At 36.0% G+C, this 21,614-nt stretch overlaps 2 protein-coding genes across 3 annotated transcripts in view; both read right to left on the bottom strand.

Moving 5' to 3' along the window:
* LOC133651772 (adhesion G protein-coupled receptor E2) overlaps positions 1–11,948 on the bottom strand; it is a 43,257-nt gene extending 31,309 nt beyond the window's left edge. Inside the window, exons 1-5 of one of the 2 annotated variants that reach the window (XM_062049889.1) lie at positions 11,786–11,947; positions 6,678–6,761; positions 4,165–4,311; positions 3,955–4,095; positions 368–514 (exon numbers count right to left, since the gene is read on the bottom strand). In XM_062049889.1, the coding sequence (XP_061905873.1) occupies positions 368–514; positions 3,955–4,095; positions 4,165–4,311; positions 6,678–6,761; positions 11,786–11,816 (550 nt within the window). In that variant the 5' untranslated portion in view covers positions 11,817–11,947. Of the gene's footprint in view, positions 1–367; positions 515–3,954; positions 4,096–4,164; positions 4,312–6,677; positions 6,762–11,785 lie in introns of both variants that reach the window. The other variant, XM_062049890.1, reaches the window with a different exon arrangement.
* Positions 1–21,614, bottom strand: part of LOC133651771 (adhesion G protein-coupled receptor L1-like) — a 1,026,396-nt gene that overhangs the window by 68,674 nt on the left and 936,108 nt on the right. The window lies entirely within an intron of this gene.

The following is a 21,614-nucleotide window of genomic DNA, read 5'->3' as shown; positions in this document are numbered from 1 at the left end:
TTTCATCATTGATATATAAACTATCAGACTGCGTGGTCGCTAGTAGTGGCTTTCAGTAGGCCTTTAAGAAACACTGGTATATAGTATATGCCATCAACGTGCCGGTTACCATCTCTTCGCAGAGAAACACGGCCAGAGCTCCCACTACTTCAGTGTTATGGTGAGTTGATTTTTCATGCCAATTTTTTTGCTGTTTTTATCGTGGAAAGCCCGTCCGTGAAAATAACGCATACATTAAGCCGCACCCTGACAGAAAAAAGGTTGGGGACGCCCTGATTTAGAGCATTTATAGCATGCAGTGCAGGTAAATGTGTGGTGAAGATGAGACATGACGTTGAATAGAATGGTGCAAGATGGTGTTTCAGACCTTCACACAGCTCTTCATTGGAAGTCAAGGTGAGTCCGCCTGACTTGTTTGCAAAGCCCACGTTGCAGACGCAGTGATGGCTGCCTTCTGTGTTGATGCACGTCGCATTACTTCCACAAATATTGTCCTTCAGACACTCATCCACATCTACAAATACACAAATAACAATCAACTCAACATTTACTCTGCATGCCGGCATACGTGTAATACAAATGTTTTGTTTCTCAACCAATCTTGTCATTCCCCTAAAAAGGTGTGGATCAAGTATCACAATGGTCTGGCAAAAAGAGTGAGAAATTTCAAGTCAATTCCACTAATGGGGTTTAATGAACTGTTACGGCGTGGTCATGTCCTGGGCATGACGCTAAAGTACATCCCGCAGTGGAGGCTCCTCTATGGGGTCTTGGGGCACTAGGAGGTTAACCCCTTTACTACTGTTACCCCAGGTGGCCCTTGGCAAAGGCCTAGTACCTGACTGCCCCCTAGCCAGGGATACGGTGAAGACCTCAACGGCGGAGCAGGCGGAAGACGGTAGATTTAAGAACTACCACAACGGCTGCGATGGCGGAAGAAGGCTGCAGCAGAAAAGGTCGTCTTGGACTCCATGCCACTGGACCCTGAGCCGATTCTGTCAAGGATCGTGTGGTGACTGTCTGTGCACCAGTCTCCCCACGTTAAACAAAGTCACGCACAGGCATCCTCCATAAAGGGATACACCCCTACCAGGAGGATCGTCATACTCGTTCGAGTGACCGCCGATGACGATGACGGCGTGGTCGCATGTTAAAGCGCGGATCGTTTCCCCAAGATGCAGATGGAACTCTGGAGGCAGAGTGCAGGTAAGACAATGATTTATTTACCATAAATCAGTGAAAATACAGAGAAGCATGCCAATTGCACAGGAAGCTAAGGAAGTAGCTAACGGGAAAAACTTAGCTTTGAACCAGGAATCAAAGAGTGCACCAATGGCGGGGTCCCAAGGCGGAATTCCGGAGGCAGCGTGAAGGTAGGACAATGATTTATTTACCACAAATCAGTCCAAATATCGATTGCACAGGAAGCTAAGGAAATAGCTAACGGGAAAACTTGGCATTGAACCAGGAATCAAAGAGTGCACCAATGGCGGGGTTGCATGTTAGTGTGCGGATCATTTCCCCAAGATGCAGATGGAACTCTGGAGGCAGAGTACAGGTAAGACAATGATTTATTTACCATAAATCAGTGAAAATACAGAAAAGCATGCCAATTGCACGGGAAGCTAAGGAAATAGCTAACGGGAAAACTTGGCATTGAACCAGGAATCAAAGAGTGCACCAATGGCGGGGTTGCATGTTAGTGCGCGGATCATTTCCCCAAGATGCAGATGGAACTCTGGAGGCACTGTGCAGGTAGGACAATGATTTATTTACCATAAATCAGTCCAAATACCGATTGCACGGGAAGCTAAGGAAATAGCTAACGGGAAAACTTAGCATTGAACCAGGAATCAAAGAGTGCACCAATGGCGGGGTCGCATGTTAATGCGCGGATCGTTTCCCCAAGATGCAGACGGAACTCTGGAGGCAGAGTGCAGGTAAGACAATGATTTATTTACCATGAAGCAGTCGAAATACAGAAAAGCATGCCAATTGCACGGAAAGCTAAGGAAGTAGCTAACGGGAAAACTTAGCATTGAACCAGGAATCAAAGAGTGCACCAATGGCGGGGTCCCAAGACGGAATTCCGGAGGCAACGTGAAGGTAGGACAATGATTTATTTACCAGAAATCAGTCCAAATACCGATTGCACAGGAAGCTAAGGAAACAGCTAACGGGAAAACTTAGCATTGAACCAGGAATCAAAGAGTGCACCAATGGCGGGGTCCCAAGACGGAATTCCGGAGGCAGCGTGAAGGTAGGACAATGATTTATTTACCACAAATCAGTCCAAATATCGATTGCACAGGAAGCTAAAGAAATAGCTAACGGAAAAACTTAGCATTGAACCAGGAATCAAAGAGTGCACCAATGGCGGGGTCGCATGTTAATGCGTGGATCGTTTCCCCAAGATGCAGACGGAACTCTGGAGGCAGAGTGCAGGTAGGACAATGATTTATTTACCATAAATCATTCAAAATACAGAAAAGCATGCCAATTGCACGGGAAGCTAAGGAAGTAGCTAACGGGAAAACTTAGCATTGAACCAGGAATCAAAGAGTGCACCAATGGCGGGGTCCCAAGACGGAATTCCGGAGGCAGAGTGCAGGTAGGACAATGATTTATTTACCATAAATCAGTCCAAATACAGATTGCACAGGAAGCTAAGTAAATAGCTAACGGAATAACTTAGCATTGAACCAGGAATCAAAGAGTGCACCAATGGCGGGGTCGCATGTTAATGCGCGGATCGTTTCCCCAAGATGCGGACAGAACTCTGGAGGCAGGGTGGAGGTAAGACAATGATTTATTTACCATAAATCAGTGAACATACAGAAAAGCATGCCAATTGCACGGGAAGTGAAGGAAATAGCTAACGGGAAAACCTAGCATTGAACCAGGAATCAAAGAGTGCACCAATGGCGGGGTCCCAAGACGGAATTCCGGAGGCAGCGTGCAGGTAGGACAATGATTTATTTACCATAAATCAGTCCAAATACAGATTGCACAGGAAGCTAAGGAAACAGCTAACGGGAAAACTTAGCATTGAACCAGGAATCAAAGAGTGTACCAATGGCGGGGTCGCATGTTAATGCGCGGGTCGTTTCCCCCAGATGCGGACAGAACTCTGGAGGCAGGGTGCAGGTAAGACAATGACTTATTTACCATAAATCAGTGAAAATACAGAAAAGCATGCCAATTGCACGGAAAGCTAAGGAAGTAGCTAACGGGAAAACTTGGCATTGAACCAGGAATCAAAGAGTGCACCAATGGCGGGGTCGCATGTTAATGCGCGGATCGTTTCCCCAAGATGCGGACAGAACTCTGGAGGCAGGGTGCAGGTAAGACAATGACTTATTTACCATGAATCAGTCAAAATACAGAAAAGCATGCCAATTGCACGGGAAGCTAAGGAAGTAGCTAACGGGAAAACTTAGCATTGAACCAGGAATCAATGAGTGCACCAATGGTGGGGTCCCAAGACGGAATTCCGGAGGCAGCGTGCAGGTAGGACAATGATTTATTTACCATAAATCAGTGAAAATACAGAAAAGCATGCCAATTGCACGGAAAGCTAAGGAAGTAGCTAATGGAAAAACTTAGCATTGAACCAGGAACAGGTAACTCGTTGCACGAGCAAACAAGACAGCCAGACTGAGTGTGGCGAAAAGCAGGAATAAATAGCCCTCTGATTAGTGCCCGGGAGCAGGTGAGCGCCCCAAACACTGATCAGAGGCAGGTGGAAATAATCAGCACCCATGGCAACCAGTAAAACACAAACCCAGGGGAGCTGGAACAGAACTTTAACTAAACAAAACATGACAAATAACGGCGCCATGTGGTGTATTCTAACCGCACAGGCAACATAAGCAAAGTGCATGCATGCTCAGCTTTGTGTGCAACAGTTCAGTTCCTATTTCCTGTCACACATGCAATGTTGATGCATCTTACCGTCACAGTCATGACCACCTTGGCGCCCTCTGGCACTGGCAGCAAAGCCCTTCTTGCACACACATTGGTAGCTTCCAATGCTGTTGACACACGTGGCCCGCGGTCCACATGTGTCTTGGCGGGCCCAACATTCATTTATGTCTGGGAAAACAACATAAACAGATAAAAGATGTAAATCTAACAACTTGCGTCCTTACAGTCAAATCATACCTTGACACATGAGAAATCCTTCTTGCAGGCTTTGGTAACCATCAAGACACTTGCAGGAAAAGCTGCCAACAGTGTTGATACACTCTGCGTTCTCTCTACATGGTCCACTGTCGGCAGCAGAGACTTGCACTTCACACTCGTCGTTATCTTTGAGGCAGAAATGACAAAAATAAGAATACACATTGGGCCAGATAAAAAAAAAACAAGTGTTTAATTGATAAAATTGTGTGTACTATTAGTGATTGCCTAAGACTGCGTGTACAATTGATCAGTGCAAAACCCTATTTAAATGAGTTTTTGGCGTGCATACCAGCTGTCACCATGGAGACACTCTTTTCCATTCACATTTACGGCATCCGACCTGTAGTGTTCCGTCATGTTAAGCATGCAGCGCACAATCATCTTATGTACCGCCTTTTAGTTACTTTAGTTGAGTCTTTATTTGAAGGGATGATGCACTGAGACATTAAGCTCAAAGACAGATATGTTCTGCACCAGATCGATTTTATATGTATATATATATATATATATATATATATATATATATATATATATATATATATATATATATATATATATATATATATATATATATATATATATATATATGTATATATATATATATATATATATATAAATAAAATCGATTTTATTTTTTATATATATATAAATAAAAAATTTAATCGATTTTATTTATATATATATATAAATCGATTTTTTTTATATATATATATATATATATAAAAAAATTCGATTTTATATAGATATATATATCTATATATATATATATAGATATATACATATATATATATATATATATATATATATAAATAAAAAAAATTCGATGTTATATATATATATATATATATATAAAATAAAATCGATTTTATTTGTATATATATATATAAATAAAATCGATTTTATTTTTTATTTATATATATATATACACACAAAAAAAATCGATTCTACTTATATATATATATATATATATAAAAAATTAAATAGAATTTTTATATATACATACATATATAAAAAATTAAATCGATTTTATTTATATATATAAAAATAAAATCGATTTTATTCTACACATATGTATATATATATAAAATAGATTTTTTTATATATATATAAAAATAAAATAGATTTTTTTTTATATATATATAAAAATAAAATAGATTTTATATATATATATATATATATATATATATATATATATATATATATATATATATATATATATATATATATATATATATATATATATATAAAATCTGTTTAATTCTTTATATATATATATATATATATATATATATATATATATATATATATATATATATATATATATATATATATATATATATATATATATATATATACATTTTAATTTCCCCTCGGGGATTAATAAAGTGATTCTGATTCTGATATAAAAAAGAAAATGTATTTTATTTTTTATATACAGTATATATATATATATATATATATATATATATATATATATATATATATATATATATATATATATATATATATATATATATAAAATAAAATCGATTTTATATATATATATATATTTATTTATATATATATATATATATATATATATATATATATATATATATATATATATATATATATATATATATATATATATATATATATATATAAAATCGATTTTTAAAAATATATATATAATTTGTATTTTTTTTAACCGATGAAGAATCGTTACGAATAAGAATCGTGATTTATTTGAAAATCTTTTTTTTTTTTTTTACACCCCAAGAATCGATTCAGAGGCACTACATAGATACACATCATTTACCATTTGGTTTTTCATTAATTTATATTTTACATGCACTTATCATACTTTGAATATGACCAATGTATGATCCTGTAACTACTTGGTATCGGATCGATACCCAAATGTGTGGTATCATCCAAAACTAATGTATAGTATCAAACAGGAGAAGAATAAGTGATTATTACATTTTAACAGAAGTGTCGATAGAAAATAGGCAGATATTAACAGTAAATTAACAAGTAGATTAATAATCAATTTTTACAGTTTGTCCCTCATAATGTTGACAAAATAATAGGTGTATAAATGACACAATATGTTACTGCATACGACTAATTAGGAGTCTTTCTTTGTTTACTTACTACTAAAAGACAAGTTGTCTAGTATCTTCACTATTTTATTTAAGGACTAAATTGCAATAATAAACATATGTTTCATGTACACTAAAATTTTTTGTTAAAATAAAGCCGGTAATGACATTTTTTGTGGTCCCCTTTATTTACAAAAGTGTCAAAAAGTACCGGTACCGGCACCAAAATATTGGTATCAGTACAACCCTACTCCAAAGAGAAACCATATTTCTAATTTTGGTCTCACTAAAAAGTTTGCTATTTTTTGCAACAGCACCATCTGCTGGATGCGGCAAAGCACTGCACCACTTCAATCGAAACCCTTTTTTTTTTGTGCGTGTTTGGTGAGTCCAATAAGACATTCTTACCAATGCATCGGTCATCCTCCAAGTTGAATCCTATGGGACATTCATCTTCCTCTGACTGCGCCGAGATGGACAGCAGGCACAGAGCTGGAAGGAAGAAGACGAGACGCGGAAGTCAAGACGCCCACAGTTCATCACCTTCCCTCGCACGCCGTGACATCGCTAAAAATGGTGCCCACGTTTCACCTCAATCACGCCGGGAAAAAAGCATGTCAGTCGAGATGTCAAAGAGGCAAATGCCCTGGTTTTTTTTTCACCCTCGTTTCCTCAGATTGTTCCCAACGCCATGTGCGCCATCATTCATGAGGCGGCGTGGAACTTCCTATGGGCCTAGGAAACATAGGCTGGTATTGGAGGGAGTACAATATAACTCTGAATCACAGCAGATGGATATAAAGTATATGGAGACAGGAAGAACGCGCCCACTCACGCCTTTTTTCTCCATAAAAAAACATTTCACATCTTTTTTTATGCATTCTAACTCGTAAATAAAAGCTAGCAAAAGTCAGCTAACAATAGAAGTAATGGGACACGCTCTTTTACGCTTATAAAGCGCTCTAAAAAAACATCCAAAAGCCTCCATCATCATTTTATATACACACAAGAATATATGTAATGTAGTAACATTCATAATAACATGTAATATATACATGATGTAAGTATATATGTCATGTAGTAACATTCATAATAACATGTAATACATACATGATGTAAGTATATATGTCATGTAGTCACATTCATAATAACATGTTATATATACATGATGTAAGTATATATGTCATGTAGTCACATTCATAATAACATGTAATATATACATGATGTAAGTATATATGTCATGCAGTAACATTCATAATAACATGTAATATATACATGATGTAAGTATATATGTCATGTAGTAACATACGTAATAACATGTAATATACACATGATGTAAGTATATATGTCATGTAGTAACATTGATAATAACATGTAATATATACATGATGTAAGTATATATGTCATGTAGTAACATTCATAATAACATGTAATATATACATGATGTAAGTATATATGTCATGTAGTCACATTCATTAAAACATGTGATATATACATGATGTAAGTATATATGTCATGTAGTAACATTCATAATAACATGTCATAGATACATGATGTAAGTATATATGTCATGTAGTAACATTCATAATAACATGTAATATATACATGATGTAAGTATATATGTCATGTAGTAACATTCATAATAACATGTAATACATACATGATGTAAGTATATATGTCATGTAGTAACATTCATAATAACATGTCATAGATACATGATGTAAGTATATATGTCATGTAGTAACATTCATAATAACATGTAATATATTAACGATGTAAGTATATATGTCATGTAGTAACATTCATAATAACATGTAATATATACATGATGTAAGTATATATGTCATGTAGTAACATTCATAATAACATGTAATATATACACGATGTAAATATATATGTCATGCAGTAACATTCATAATAACATGTAATATATACATGATGTAAGTATATATGTCATGTAGTCACATTCATAATAACATGTTATATATACATGATGTAAGTATATATGTCATGTAGTCACATTCATAATAACATGTAATATATACATGATGTAAGTATATATGTCATGCAGTAACATTCATAATAACATGTAATATATACATGATGTAAGTATATATGTCATGTAGTAACATACGTAATAACATGTAATATATACATGATGTAAGTATATATGTCATGTAGTAACATTGATAATAACATGTAATATATACATGACGTAAGTATATATGTCATGTAGTCACATTCATTAAAACATGTGATATATACATGATGTAAGTATATATGTCATGTAGTAACATTCATAATAACATGTAATACATACATGATGTAAGTATATATGTCATGTAGTAACATTCATAATAACATGTAATACATACATGATGTAAGTATATATGTCATGTAGTAACATTCATAATAAGATGTAATATATACATGATGTAAGTATATATGTCATGTAGTAACATTCATAATAACATGTAATATATACATGATGTAAGTATATATGTCATGTAGTAACATTCATAATAACATGTAATATATACATGATGTAAGTATATATGTCATGTAGTAACATTCATAATAACATGTAATATATACATGATGTAAGTATATATGTCATGTAGTAACATTCATAATAACATGTAATATATACATGATGTAAATATATATGTCATGTAGTAACATTCGTAATAACATGTAATACATACATGATGTAAGTATATATGTCATGTAGTAAAATTCATAATAACATGTAATATATACATGATTTAAGTATATATGTAATGTAGTAACATTCATAATAACATGTAATATATACATGATGTAAGTATATATGTAATGTAGTAACATTCATAACAACATGTAATACATACTGTACATGATGTAAGTATACATCTGTAAGTAGTCTGGACCCCCTCTCCAAAGGCCCAGGCATGACCCCACCCACCCCCCTTCCTCCCTGTTTCACACCATTTTTGTAAGGGGCGCCGGAAGTTGGCAGACCCGTCAGCGATCCTGTTCTGTCTCCCTGTAATGTTTGATCCTGTTCTGTCTCCCTGTAATGTTTGTCTGCTCTTGATGGGATTGTGCTGAAAATGGTAATTTCCCCTCGGGGATTATTAAAGTATTTCTGATTCTGATTCTGATCAGCACTTATTTCATAGTTCCGGACCTAAAAATGATGTTTACATGTAACCCCCCTCCCCCTAAAATAGTTATTTGAGGCTTGTTTTCCAACAAGTTTACAACACCCAGCCTTTTGTTATCATGCCTTTCATTTTCCTCATAGTCCAGATGATGTAATCTCTAGATCTTTAATGTCTTTGGTTGACATTTAAAACTTTGTAGTCAATGTTTTCCTGCTCCTTCGACATGGCATGTGTCCTTGTCTATGTTACTTACAATACATCCATGTCCAGATAGTTGGCCACCTTATGTCAACGTTGTACAATAGATCCATGTCCACCCCCTTAGATTACAGAAAGTTGACCACTTTATGTCAGCATTGTACGTACAATAGATCCATGTCCACCCCCTTAGATTACAGAAAGTTGACCACCTTATGTCAGCATTGTACGTACAATAGATCCATGTCCACCCCCTTAGATTACAGAAAGTTGACCACCTTATGTCAGCATTGTACGTACAATAGATCCATGTCCACCCCCTAAGATAACAGAAAGTTGACCACCTTATGTCAGCGTTGTATGTACAATAGATCCATGTCCACCCCCTTAGATTACAGAAAGTTGACCACCCTATGTCAGCATTGTACGTACAATAGATCCATGTCCACCCCCTTACATTACAGAAAGTTGACCACCCTATGTCAGCATTGTACGTACAATAGATCCATGTCCACCCCCTTAGATTACAGAAAGTTGACCACCCTATGTCAGCATTGTACGTACAATAGATCCATGTCCACCCCGTTAGATTGCAGAAAGTTGCCCCCCGTTGCTCTGTTTAAGCAGCATCTTGTTGTCTGTTATCAGCTGCCCGCCAGCTATTTGAAGCCCAGTCACGATCACTTTCTTTACGCATGTGCTTTGCTCTCGTTTATATGTCCTACACAGTATTTTTTTTGTTATTTACCGCCTTGATAGGAGCTATCGTCTGGCTCTCTTCGTTTATGATGACAGAGACATTCACCGGGGATGGCGTGGCGAAGTTGGGAGAGTGGCCGTGCCAGCAATCTGAGGGTTACTGGTTCAATCCCCACCTTCTACCATCCTAGTCACGTCCGTTGTGTCCTTGAGCAAGACACTTCACCCTTGCTCCTAATGGGTCCTGGTTAGCGCCGTGCATGGCAGTGAATGTGTGTGTGTGTGAATGGGTGAATGTGGAAATAGTGTCAAAGCGCTTTGAGTACCTCAGAAAGGTAGAAAAGCGCTATACAAGTACAACCTATTTACCAGTTACCATTACCATTCAACTGGTTGTTAATGACTGTGGATTTTAGCCATCAGAATCTTAGCCATCAGTCATTAGAATCAGCACCTCCAAGTCCGAGTTCTCACCCGGAAAAGGGTGGAGTTCGATCTCCGGTTTGGAGAGGAGACCCTTCCCCAAGTACCTTGGAGTCTTGTTCACGATCGTGAGATCGACAGGCGGATCGGTGCAGCGTCTTCAGTAATGCGGACGCTGTATCGATCCGTTGTGGAGAAGAAGGAGCTGAGCCGGTAGGCAAAGCTCTGAATTTACCGGTCGATCTACGTTCCCATCCTCACCTACGGTCATGATCTTTGGGTTATGACCGAAAGGACAAGATCACGGGTACAAGCGGCCGAAATGAGTTTCCTCCGCCTAGAGAAGCTCTGTCATCCGGGAGGAGCTCAAAGTAAAGCCGCTGCTCTTCCACATGGAGAGGAGCCAGATGAGGTGGTTCGGGCATCTGGTCCGGATGCCACCCGAACGCCTCCCTAGGGAGATGTTTAGGGCATGTTCGACCGGTAGGAGGCCACGGGGAAGACCCAGGACACGTTGGGAAGACTATGTCTCCCGGCTGGCCTGGGAATGCCTCGGGATCCCCCCGGAGGAGCTGGACAAAGTGGCTGGGGAGAGGAAATTCTGGGCTTCCCTGCTTAGGCCACTGCCCCCTCGGATATGCGAACAAGATGGATGGTTTTAAATAAGGCATCAGGGGGTCCAGGTCACTGGGGGGAGCATTCTGTTTGACTTTTCAGTCAAATCAAATGATTTCCGTCTTGTTCGCTTTTAAGTTTAGAAAGTTGACATGCTTTCATGTCCTCAAGACCATTTAAAAAGTGATTTTTAAACATGTGTCACTTTTCTTTTTTTAGAAGAAGATGGATGTTTGAATGGATGGATTTTAGCCATTAGTTTAACAATGGCTGGAGATAATCCGCAATTGTAAAAATAGGATAAAAGTCCAAGACACCCCCAATTATTGCAGCGCTCTATCTGTTCTTCACGGGAAGTGACAAAAAACTCAACTAAAAAAATCCATTGAAGTCTTTCAAGTTTAAGCATTTTCCACTGAAGTTTTTCTGACTCACCCAGAAGCAGAATGATCCTCCTCCCAGCCATGGTGACCAGAAGAAAACTATTCCCTTCTTTGTGCTTTCTTCCCCTATTTTTACTTGTCTTCTCTTCTACTCTGGTCTTCTCTTGAAAATCACTTGATGGTGTCCTGCCTACGGACTCATGCTGACTGCTTTGATGTGTGTCTGACTTACAAGCTGGGGAGGACTTTTCAGTGTGGGCGTGGGTGTGATGTATGATGTTTGCTTTTGGCACAGCCGGCCTCTCACTTCCTGATTCATTGCTTCAAAAAGTATTCTCCCCCGACTCCACGTTGGATGTCTCAACCATTTGTTGATTTCATAAATGAAATATAGATCAATGTAATTTGTCTTTTTTTGATAAGAATATGCAAAAACATAATATTATATCAAAGAGTGCCATTCTCAAATGGGAACTGCACTTTTTTGGGGGGGAATTTTGCCTATTTTTCACAATCAAAGTATTTTTTTTTATGCATTCTAACTTGTAAATAAAAGTCCGCTTACAGATAATCGCTTTAAAATTGTCTTGAGGACATAAAAGTGTGGTTGGTGGTAAACTTTCTAAACTTAAAAGCGAACAAGACGGAAATTATTCAATTTGATTGAAAAGTCCAACAGAATACTCCCCCCAGTGACCGGGACCCCCTGATGCCTTATTTCAAACCCAAAGTCACAGATCTTGGTTTTAAATTGGACAACGATCTTAAATTGGAACATCAGATTAACTCCGTTGTACGATCTAGTTTTTATCATCTAAGACTTTTAGCAAACTTTAAATCAGTTTTATCTTTTAACGACTTTGAGCGGGTAATCCATGCTTTTGTTTCATCAGATTTGGACGACTGCAACTTCCTCTACGTTGGAATGAAGCAGGCCTCAATCGCTCCATTCGCTTCTAAATGACTAATCCTCGCCTCCGTGGTGATAAATAAAGTACGTTTCTTACAGTATCATTATCACTGGAGGACGAGGAATAGCTAAACATGCTTCACTACACACCGTAGGAGGATACAATAGCTCACCGATACAATAGCTCTACACCTGACATCCACTGTAATGATACCAAGTACAATAGCATATCTAGTCGATACTAGTATGATTACAACGATATTTTTTGGTATCAATAAATCTTTTTTAATTTTCTTTAAATTCATATTATGTTTATAAAGTCAGTAAATATGTCCCTGGTCACATGAGGACTTTGAATATGACCAATGTATGATCCTGTAACTACTTGGTATCGGAGCAATACCTAAATGTGTGGTATCATCCAAAACTAATGTACAGTATCAAACAAGAGAAGAATAAGTGATTATTACATTTTAACAGAAGTGGAGATAGAACATGTTAAAACAGAAAATAAGCAGATATTAACAGTAAATGAACAAGTGGATTAATAATCAATTTTTACAGTTTGTCCTTAATAATGTGTACAAAATAATAGGTGCATAAATGACACAATATGTTACTGCATACGTCAGCAGACTAATTAGGAGTCTTTGTTTGTTTACTTACTACTAAAAGACAAGTTGTCTAGTATGTTCACTATTTTATTTAAGGGCTAAATTGCAATAATAAACATATGTTTCATGTACACTAACATTTTTTGTTAAAATAAAGCCAATAATGAACATTTTTGTGGTCCCCTTTATTTAGAAAAGTATCGAAATACATTTTGTACCGGTACTGGTACCAAAATATTGGTATCGGGACAACCCTAGTAGATTCTTTGCCAAAAACTGAACCATGCGGATAGTTAGTTATTTTTTACATATTATTTAATCATTGGAATATTTATGTAATAAATAAGGAAGAGTTGTATTTTGTAGTTGATATTGTTGCATATTTTCTACTGTTCTTCCCCCTTCATGTTACAAATATTAATTCAAACACTTATTTTACATGATTCATATATTTGTTACATTCATTTGTCATTTTCATGGAAAATAGACCAAATACTCTTTTTATAGACATTATATCATCTGGTCATAGTCCTCTATTTGGAGGAGGGCACAGTCTGTGACCCTTGCATTGTTCCAAAGGGCCCAGATGGACGCGAGGCTCTGGGAGACGTAGCCTCGAACTATGACGATGACATATATATGGCTACTGCCGCTCATTGTGTCGGACAAAGACACAATGGCCCCTCATGTTGAGCGTGGCAGCAAAAAAAAAGATTTTCTCATTTGGATTTTCCAGGGGGTTTAAGGCACCCAGCAAGGGACGTGGGGTCAAGGGGACACTTTGTCTGTGGTGACATTGTGTCAAAACACTCCCATTTGTCCGTCTGCATGTGTCCGTTAAGTTGCTTTAAGTGAATTATATTTATATAGCGCTTTTCTCTAGTGCAGGGGTCACCAACGCGGTGCCCGCGGGCGCCAGGTCGCCCGTAAGGACCAGATGAGTAGCCCGCTGGCCTGTTCTAAAAATAGCTCAAATAGCAGCACTTACCAGTGAGCTGCCTCTATTTTTTAAATTGTATTTATTTACTAGCAAGCTGGTCTCGCTTTGCCCGACATTTTTAATTCTAAGAGAGACAAAACTCAAATAAAATGTGAAAATCCAAGAAAATATTTTAAAGACTTGGTCTTCACTTGTTTAAATAAATTCATTATTTTTTTTACTTTGCTTCTTATAACTTTCAGAAAGACAATTTTAGAGAAAAAATACAACCTTAAAAATGATTTTAGGATTTTTAAACACATATACCTATTTACCTTTTAATTTCCTTCCTCTTCTTTCCTGACAATTTAAATCAATGTTCAAGTAAATTAATTTTTTTAATTGTAAAGAATAATAAATACATTTTAATTTAATTCTTCATTTTAGCTTCTGTTTTTTCGACGAAGAATATTTGTGAAATATTTCTTCAAACCTATTATGATTAAAATTCAAAAAAATGATTCTGGCAAATCTAGAAAATCTGTAGAATCAAATTTAAATCTTATTTCAAAGTCTTTTGAATTTATTTTAAAATGTTTGTTCTGGAAAATCTAGAAAAAATAATGATTTGTCTTTGTTAGAAATATAGCTTGGTCCAATTTGTTATATATTCTAACAAAGTGCAGATTGGATTTTAACCTATTTAAAACATGTTATCAAAATTCTAAAATTAATCTTAATCAGGAAAAATTACTAATGATGTTCCATAAATAATTGTTTTAATTTTTTCAAAAAGTTCCGAGTTAGCTAGTTTTTCTCTTCTTTTTTTTCGGTTGAATTTTGAATTTTAGAGAGTCGAAATTGAAGATAAACTATGTTTCAAAATTTAATTGTCATTTTTTTTCGTTCAATTAAACCGTTCAATTAAGTGTAAATATCATTAATTATTAATAATAACATAGAATTAAAGGAAAATTGAGCGAATTGGCTATTTCTGGCAATTTATTTAAGTGTGTATCAAACTGATAGCCCTTCGCATTAATCACTACCCAAGAAGTAGCTCTTGGTTTCAAAAAGGTTGGTGACCCCTGCTCTAGTGACTCAAAGCAATTTTACACAGTGAAAGCCAATATCTAAGTTCCATTTAAATCAGTGTGGGTGGCACTGGGAGCAGGTGGGTCAAGTGTCTTGCCCAAGGACACAACGGCAGTGACTAGGATGGCGAAAGCGGGAATCGAACCTGGAACCCTCAAGTTGCTGGCACGGCCACTCTACCAAAAACTGGCAGCTAAGTTGCCAGAATAAAGAAAGGAACTTGTACTGTTTTTCCATGAACAATATCATGTTGTTGTCGCGTGCAGTGCACATGCAAACGGACCACTCCGGACAGGACGTGCAGGTAGGAACATGATTTATTCTCAAAAACTCGAACAAGTGCCAAAACGGAAAACAAGCCGACGGAACAACGTGCCGATCGCACTCGAAGCTAAGGCTACCACTTAGCATAGGCAAAGAATACTCACGTAACTTGTTGCATGAAGCAAACAATGAAGCCAGGCTTAAATAGTCCCTCTGATTAGGGCTCGGAAAACAGGTGAGCGTCCCGAGCACCAATCAGAGACAGGTTTGAGTTTGAGTTTGAGTTTATTTCGAACATGCATGCATACAAAAGGATACATCACAATTTCCAGTTTCTCTTTTCAACATGTTCGAAAAGGAGTAGGAAGAAGCAGAGCTTATTTAATCCTACCCCTTTTCTTTACGTAACAGTTACTAACACTTTTTGTTCACTTCCTGTTCACAATTTATTCACAATAAACTCCATAAGTAATCACAATAAAAATAAATAAATAAATAATAGTAATAATTTGATAATAATAATTGGTGAAGTAAGTCATATTTCATATGATGAGATAAGTAAGATTACTTTAAGAATGAATGAATGGATGGATGAAATAAATTGAGAATGTTTGTCATGGTTCTTCTTCTTTGTACTTTGTAAACACTTTAAGTTTGAAGAGTTTCTTGAAGTGGATCATATTAGTACATTGTTTGATTGCTTTGCTTCATCCATTCCATCATTGAATTCCACATACTGATATACTGAAGGTCTTAATTGTTGTACGTGCGTACAAATGTTTTAAATTACGCTTTTCTCTAAGATTATATTTCTCCTCTTTTTTTGAGAAGAATTGTTGTATATTCTTGGCTAGCAGGTTATAGTTTGCTTTGTGCATAATTTGAGCTGTTTGCAAATTCACTATGTGGTGGAATTTCAGTATCTTCGATTCAATAAATAAAGTGTTTGTATGTTCTCTATATCCAACATGATGTATTATTATAACTGATCTTTTTTGTAACACCGTTAATGAATGGAGTGTACTTTTGTAGTTATTTCCCCATATTTCTACACAGTAGCTCAGGGGCCGTACTTATCAAGCTTCTCAGAATTACTCCTAAGAAGTCTGCTAAGAGTTGACTTAAAAGTAAATAAATTCTTCGCTGAAAGCTGCACTTAAAAGTTAGTTATCAAGCGTCTTACTCACACTTTCAGCGAAGTGTAGGACTGAATCTTAAGTGTCACACTCAGAGCTGAATTACGACATTACTATGTGCCGTAAACGCAATTTTAGGTGACGTCATTTCTGTGTCCATAGAAATGACCAATCACGGAAGGGAATCCGTTGTCTAAGAATAAAGAAATATCTTGGAAATATTTAAGTGGACAATGGGAGTGTATATTTTGACAATAAACTACAAAACAAACTAGTCCCCGCCGGCACTCACGCTACCGCTCCCTCTCTTCTATCGCCCACACACTCACTGACGTCACTCACCTCACGGCCACACACATACGCTACTCTCATAACATTTTCTTTCCAATTCATTAATTAGGCAACTAATTTGAAACTGGTGTGGGTGGCTCTATATATACTAGCCCACTGCAGACACATGCAGAAATCAACAAGGAATCAAAAAGTATTAAATCTGTGACAAAAATAATATCCGCTCTGTCGAAACGATACCGTTTGATCAGCTGCTCGTAGTCAAAAAAAAAAAAAAACATTGTTCCGTTCCCTGAACGTTGGCGCACGTCTCTCTCGCCTCAGTGCCATCCCCTGCTGGCAACTCCTAACCACTTAAGACACCTCTGAAGGTCTCTTAAATATCGTGGAGAGTAGGAGTGATTCTTAGACTTAAGAACGTTGATAAAAAGCTTTTATTCTTAAGTTTGAGAGTAGGACTAAATTTCGCAAATTCTCAGGACTTAAGTGTAAAATGGCACTCTAAGAAGCTTGATAAGTACGGCCCCAGATATGGTAACACTAGCGAGCAGTAGAGAATATGAAGTGATTTTTGGTCTAGAACATGTTTTGCTCTATTCATTATTGACGTGTTTCTCGCTACTTTATGTTGTATATTTTTTTACGTGAGATTTCCAGTTCAATTTATCATAAATCATTATACCTAGAAATTTAGTTTCATTTACTCTTTCAATTTCTACTCCATCTATTTGTATTTGTGTTTGACTTTCTCTTCTACTGTTACCAAATAGCATTATTTTAGTTTTACTGAGATTCAACGATAGTCTGTTTTTGTCAAACCATCTTTTTAATTTGTTCATTTCTTCTGTTATTGTTTGTATTAACTTCTGTGTGTTCTCTCCTGAACAAAACGCTGTTGTATCATCCGCAAATAATACTAACTTTAAATCTTTTGTAACTTTGCAAATGTCATTTATATAGAGATTGAATAATGTAGGTCCTAGTATTGATCCCTGAGGTACACCACAGGATATATTTAGCGTTGTAGACGTGTGTTGGCCTAGCTTCACGTATTGTTTCCTGTTTGTTAGATAACTTCTTATCCAGTTTAAGACTAACCCTCTGATGCCATATCGTTCTAGTTTTTTGATTAAAATATTGTGATTAATTGTGTCAAATGCTTTAGTTAGATCCATAAAAACCGCTGCCGCACATTTTTTACTATCTATTGCATTGCTCATTTCTTCTGTCATTTCAATTAAAGCCATTGAAGTTGAAACATTAGCTCTGTATCCATATTGGTTCTCTTCAAGTATTCTATTTTTATTTATGAAACTCTCTAATCTGTTATTGAACAGTTTTTCAATGATTTTAGAAAATTGTGGAAGTAGAGAAACAGGGGCCGTACTTATCAAGCGTCTTAGAGTGCCATTTTACACTTAAGTCCTGAGAATTTGCGAAATTTAGTCCTACTCTCAAACTTAAGAATAAAAGCTTTTTTATCAACGTTCTTAAGTCTAAGAAACACTCCTACTCTCCACGATATTTAAGAGACCTTCAGAGGTGTCTTAAGTGGTTAGGAGTTGCCAGCAGGGGATGGCACTGAGGCGAGAGAGACGTGCGCCAACGTTCAGGGAGCGGAACGATGTCCTGGATTTGTTTGATGACGAGCAGCTGATCAAACGGTATCGTTTAGACAGAGCGGGTATTATTTTTGTCACAGATTTAATACTTTTCGATTCCTTGTTGATTTCTGCATGTGGCTGCAGTGGGCTAGTATATATAGAGCCACCCACACCAGTTTCAAATTAGTTGCCTAATTAATGAATTGGAAAGAAACTTTTATGAGAGTAGCGTATGTGTGTGGCCCTTTAATAGGTGACAGCATGTGAGGTGAGTGACGTCAGTGAGTGTGTGGGCGAGAGAAGAGAGGGAGCGGTAGCGTGAGTGCCAGCGGGGACTAGTTTGTTTTGTATTATTTTGTAGTTTATTGTCAAAATATACACTCCCATTGTCCACTTCAATATTTCCAAGATATTTCTTTATTCTTAGACAACGGATTCCCTTCCGTGATTGGTCATTTCTATGGACACAGAAATGACGTCACCTAAAATTCCGTTTACGGCACATAGTAATGTCGTAATTCAGCTCTGAGTGTGACACTTAAGATTCAGTCCTACACTTCGCTGAAAGTTTGAGTAAGACGCTTGATAACTAACTTTTAAGTACAGCTTTCAGCGAAGAATTTATTTACTCTTAAGTCAACTCTTAGCAGACTTCTTAGGAGTAATTCTAAGAAGCTTGATAAGTACGGCCCCAGGTCTATAATTTGTAAATTGATGTTTGTCTCCAGTCTTATAAATTGGTGCAACTTTAGCAATGTTCATCTTATTTGGAAAAGTACCTGTTTGAAATGATAGGTTACTAATATACATAAATGGTCCTGAGATCTCTTCAATAACCTTTTTTATCGTTTCCATATCAATTCCGTTACAATCAGTTGAAGTCTTAGATTTACATTTTTTCGCGATTGTAACTATTTCCTCCTGTGTCACATTACTGAGGAACATGGAGTTGGGAATTCGCTCTATGGCGGGGGTCACCAACCTTTTTGAAAGCAAGAGCTACTTCTTGGGTAGTGATTAATGCGAAGGGCTACCAGTTTGATACACACTTAAATAAATTGCCAGAAATAGCCAATTTGCTCAATTTACCTTTAACTCTATGTTATTATTAATAATTAATGATATTTACACTTAATTGAACGGTTTAAAAGAGGAGGAAACACGAAAAAAATGACAATTAAATTTTGAAACATAGTTTATCTTCAATTTCGACTCTTTAAAATTCAAAATTCAACCAAAAAAAAGGAGAAAAACTAGCTAATTTGAATCTTTTTATGGAACATCATTAGTAATTTTTCCTGATTAATATTAATTTTAGAATTTTGATGACATGTTTTGAATAGGTTAAAATCCAATCTACACTTTGTTAGAATATGTAACAAATTGGACCAAGCTATATTTCTAACAAAGACAAATCATTATTTCTTCTAGATTTTCCAGAACAAAAATTTTAAAAGAAATTCAAAAGACTTTGAAATAAGATTTAAATTTGATTCTACGGATTTTCTAGATTTGACAGAATATTTTTTTTGAATTTTAATCATAATAAGTTTGAAGAAATATTTCACAAATATTATTTGTCGAAAAAACAGAAGCTAAAATGAAGAATTAAATTAAAATGTATTTATTATTCTTTACAATAAAAAAAATAAATTTACTTGAACATTGATTTAAATTGTCAGGAAAGAAGAGGAAGGAATTTAAAAGGTAAAAAGGTATATGTGTTTAAAAATCCTAAAATAATTTCTATGGTTGTATTTTTTCCCTAAAATTGTCTTTCTGAAAGTTATAAGAAGCAAAGGAAAAAAAAGAATGAATTTATTTAAACAAGTGAGGACCAAGTCTTTAAAATATTTTCTTGGATTTTCAAATTCTATTTGAGTTTTGTCTCTCTTAGAATTAAAAATGTCGAGCAAAGCGAGACCAGCTTTCTAGTAAATAAATACAATTTAAAAAATAGAGGCAGCTCACTGGTAAGTGCTGCTATTTCAGCTATTTTTAAGAACAGGCCAGCGGGCTACTCATCTGGTCCTTACGGGCTACCTGGTGCCCGCGGGCACTGTGTTGGTGACCCCTGCTCTATGGTATCATTATAGTCCTCAATTGGAACTGGGTCTGGAATCCTTTCTTCCAATTTTGGTCCAATGTTTACAAAATAATTATTGAAGCTTTCAACTACTTCCTTTATGTTGTCATTTTTTTTTATTTCCGTCTAAAAAGTATTGGGGGTAGTCCCTCTTAGTTCCATTTTTAATAATGCTATTGAGGATGCCCCATGTTGCTCTCATATTATTTTTGTTCCTGTCCAATAATTCACTGTAATATTCTTTTCTACATGATCGTAGTATGTTTGTTAACTTGTTTTTATACTTTTTGTACTTAATTTCTGCCTCTATAGTTCTTTGTGCTATAAATTTCCTATAAAGTGTATTCTTCTTCTTACAAGCATTTTTTAATCCTTTTGTCATCCATGGTTGATTATTCTTTCTGTTGGAAACAATAAGCACCCATGGTAACTAAAAAGGTGGAAACAATAAGCACCCATGGTAACTAAAAACAAACAAGGGCGCACAAAAACAGGAACTCAGGGAGTCCAGAACTAACAGAATATAACAAAAACATGATCCGGGCCACGGATCATGACAGTTGTAGAAAAACAATGTCAATTTAACACAAAAATTCTGGCAACCAAGCTGACAAAAAAACAAAAAAAACAGTGGTACTGTTTTTCCATTTACCGTAAAATGTTGTAAAAATAAAAAAAAAAACGCTATTTTTCAGTAAAATTTTGTAAATGTAAAGTTTTTACTGTAAAATTGACCATCTACTTAATATATACGTATATAATTAATAATAAAATCCAGAGGCACAAAGATTTTTGGCTTTTAAGCTGCCAGCTTTTTCCGTAAAAAACAGTTGGTACTGTTTTTCCATTTACTGTAAAATGTTGTAAAAAATAAAGAGGAGGGTGGGGGGGTATTTTTAATTTTTTAAATTTTTTTTTGTCATAAAAAAATACAATCATGTGTGCTTACGGACTGTATCCCT

The sequence above is a fragment of the Entelurus aequoreus genome, linkage group LG06 (genome assembly GCF_033978785.1).
Source record: "Entelurus aequoreus isolate RoL-2023_Sb linkage group LG06, RoL_Eaeq_v1.1, whole genome shotgun sequence".
Taxonomy (NCBI): domain Eukaryota; kingdom Metazoa; phylum Chordata; class Actinopteri; order Syngnathiformes; family Syngnathidae; genus Entelurus; species Entelurus aequoreus.
This window is presented reverse-complemented; position numbering and strand designations above follow the sequence as displayed.